At 43.4% G+C, this 1,349-nt stretch overlaps 1 protein-coding gene across 1 annotated transcript; it reads right to left on the bottom strand.

Moving 5' to 3' along the window:
- Positions 1-643: 643 nt before the first annotated feature.
- On the bottom strand, positions 644-1,123 carry LOC103258822 (non-secretory ribonuclease-like). Its single transcript, XM_008056493.1, has one exon. The coding sequence runs from the start codon at positions 1,121-1,123 to the stop codon at positions 644-646; it is 480 nt and encodes a 159-aa protein (XP_008054684.1).
- Positions 1,124-1,349: the final 226 nt, after the last annotated feature.

Raw genomic sequence — 1,349 nt, forward strand, 5'->3', positions numbered from 1 at the left:
GGATGGAAAATGGCCAGGAGGTGATATCAAGACTAGGAAGACCACTGCTAAATTACCTCAATAGAATTTTTTAAAAATGGTAAGCCAGGGTAATCAGATATCACATTTAAGATAATGGAGCATGAGGAATTTGGTCAGATATTGAGGATGAGTTAGGAGGATTCCTGTTAAATCTGGATTCTACAGGTAAGAAATCCCAAGGTAAGGTCCTAGTTGTGAAGAGGATTCATAGGAGCATGACTAATGTTTGGTTAAGCAGAGAATCTTTATCAGTTGGCAGATATCATTTGAGACCTCAACTTCTGGGCCTAAAGTAGGGAGAGGGATATATTTCTTTGGCCTCATGACATCTCTCTATTTCCAATAAATCTCAGGTTTGAGGAAGGGGAATCTCTAGAATAGATTGTGACTAAATAATAGCAGAATGGCAAAAGCACACACACACACACACACACACACACAGACTTCTAGATGACTTTGCAAAGAATTTTACTGCAGGGTTCACAAGGCTCAAGAGAACTTCAAAAAGTTTGGAGACTATTGAGGAGAGGTGCTACATCCAGGGTGCGTGGAGGGATGGGATCTTGGTTATGACTGCGTCGCTTGGCAGATGAGCAATGACATGAAGTTTTGACAGAGAAGCTTAGAAGATTCTATCCAAGTGAACTGGAATCAGTGGATACTTGCTAGGCTCCTGGTTAGTTCTGTTGGCACAAGCAATCACGTAGTACTTCTGTGCTGATGACTGTGCATATAGGCAGTTTGTAATATTTTTGGAACTTTTTGTGAGGTTACAGTCAACTATATTCACCTGATCTGGGCTTTGATGACAATTTTTCATAGTATTGTTACTAGGACAGGTTATATTTGGGGTACCACAGACACCAGCTGTATCGTCAAAAGTTGTTCTAAGAAACGTATTGCGATTTTTGCATCGCCTTAAATAACCGTTAACTACTCGCATTGCGTCGTCGCATCGGGTGTGGGTCATATTTATATGCTGGATGGTAAACCACTGAGCCCAGGTAAACTGGCTGGGTTTGACATGGAATGAGCCCTCCATTCCCATGAGTCCCAGAAGCAGAAGCAGACAAAGTCGAGAATCGAGCAGTTTTGGAACCATGTTACCTGTGAGAAAAGAAGAGAGATGACTACTCCCGCATCTCATCTCGGTTATGACACATGCTTTAGTGTCTCACCCTGAAGGCCCCTCTGCTGCCCCTCTGGCATCTCATTTCCTTTCCCCTCTTGTCCCCAAAGTATACCAAGTCTCCTAAGAACTAGCATCCACTGACCCCTCCCTTAGTTGCTGCCCCATCACTGGTCCTCCTCTTCCAGCTCTGGGGATA

Source organism: Carlito syrichta, unplaced genomic scaffold, assembly GCF_000164805.1.
Source record: "Carlito syrichta isolate Samal-C Ts95f unplaced genomic scaffold, Tarsius_syrichta-2.0.1 Scaffold302382, whole genome shotgun sequence".
NCBI lineage: Eukaryota > Metazoa > Chordata > Mammalia > Primates > Tarsiidae > Carlito > Carlito syrichta.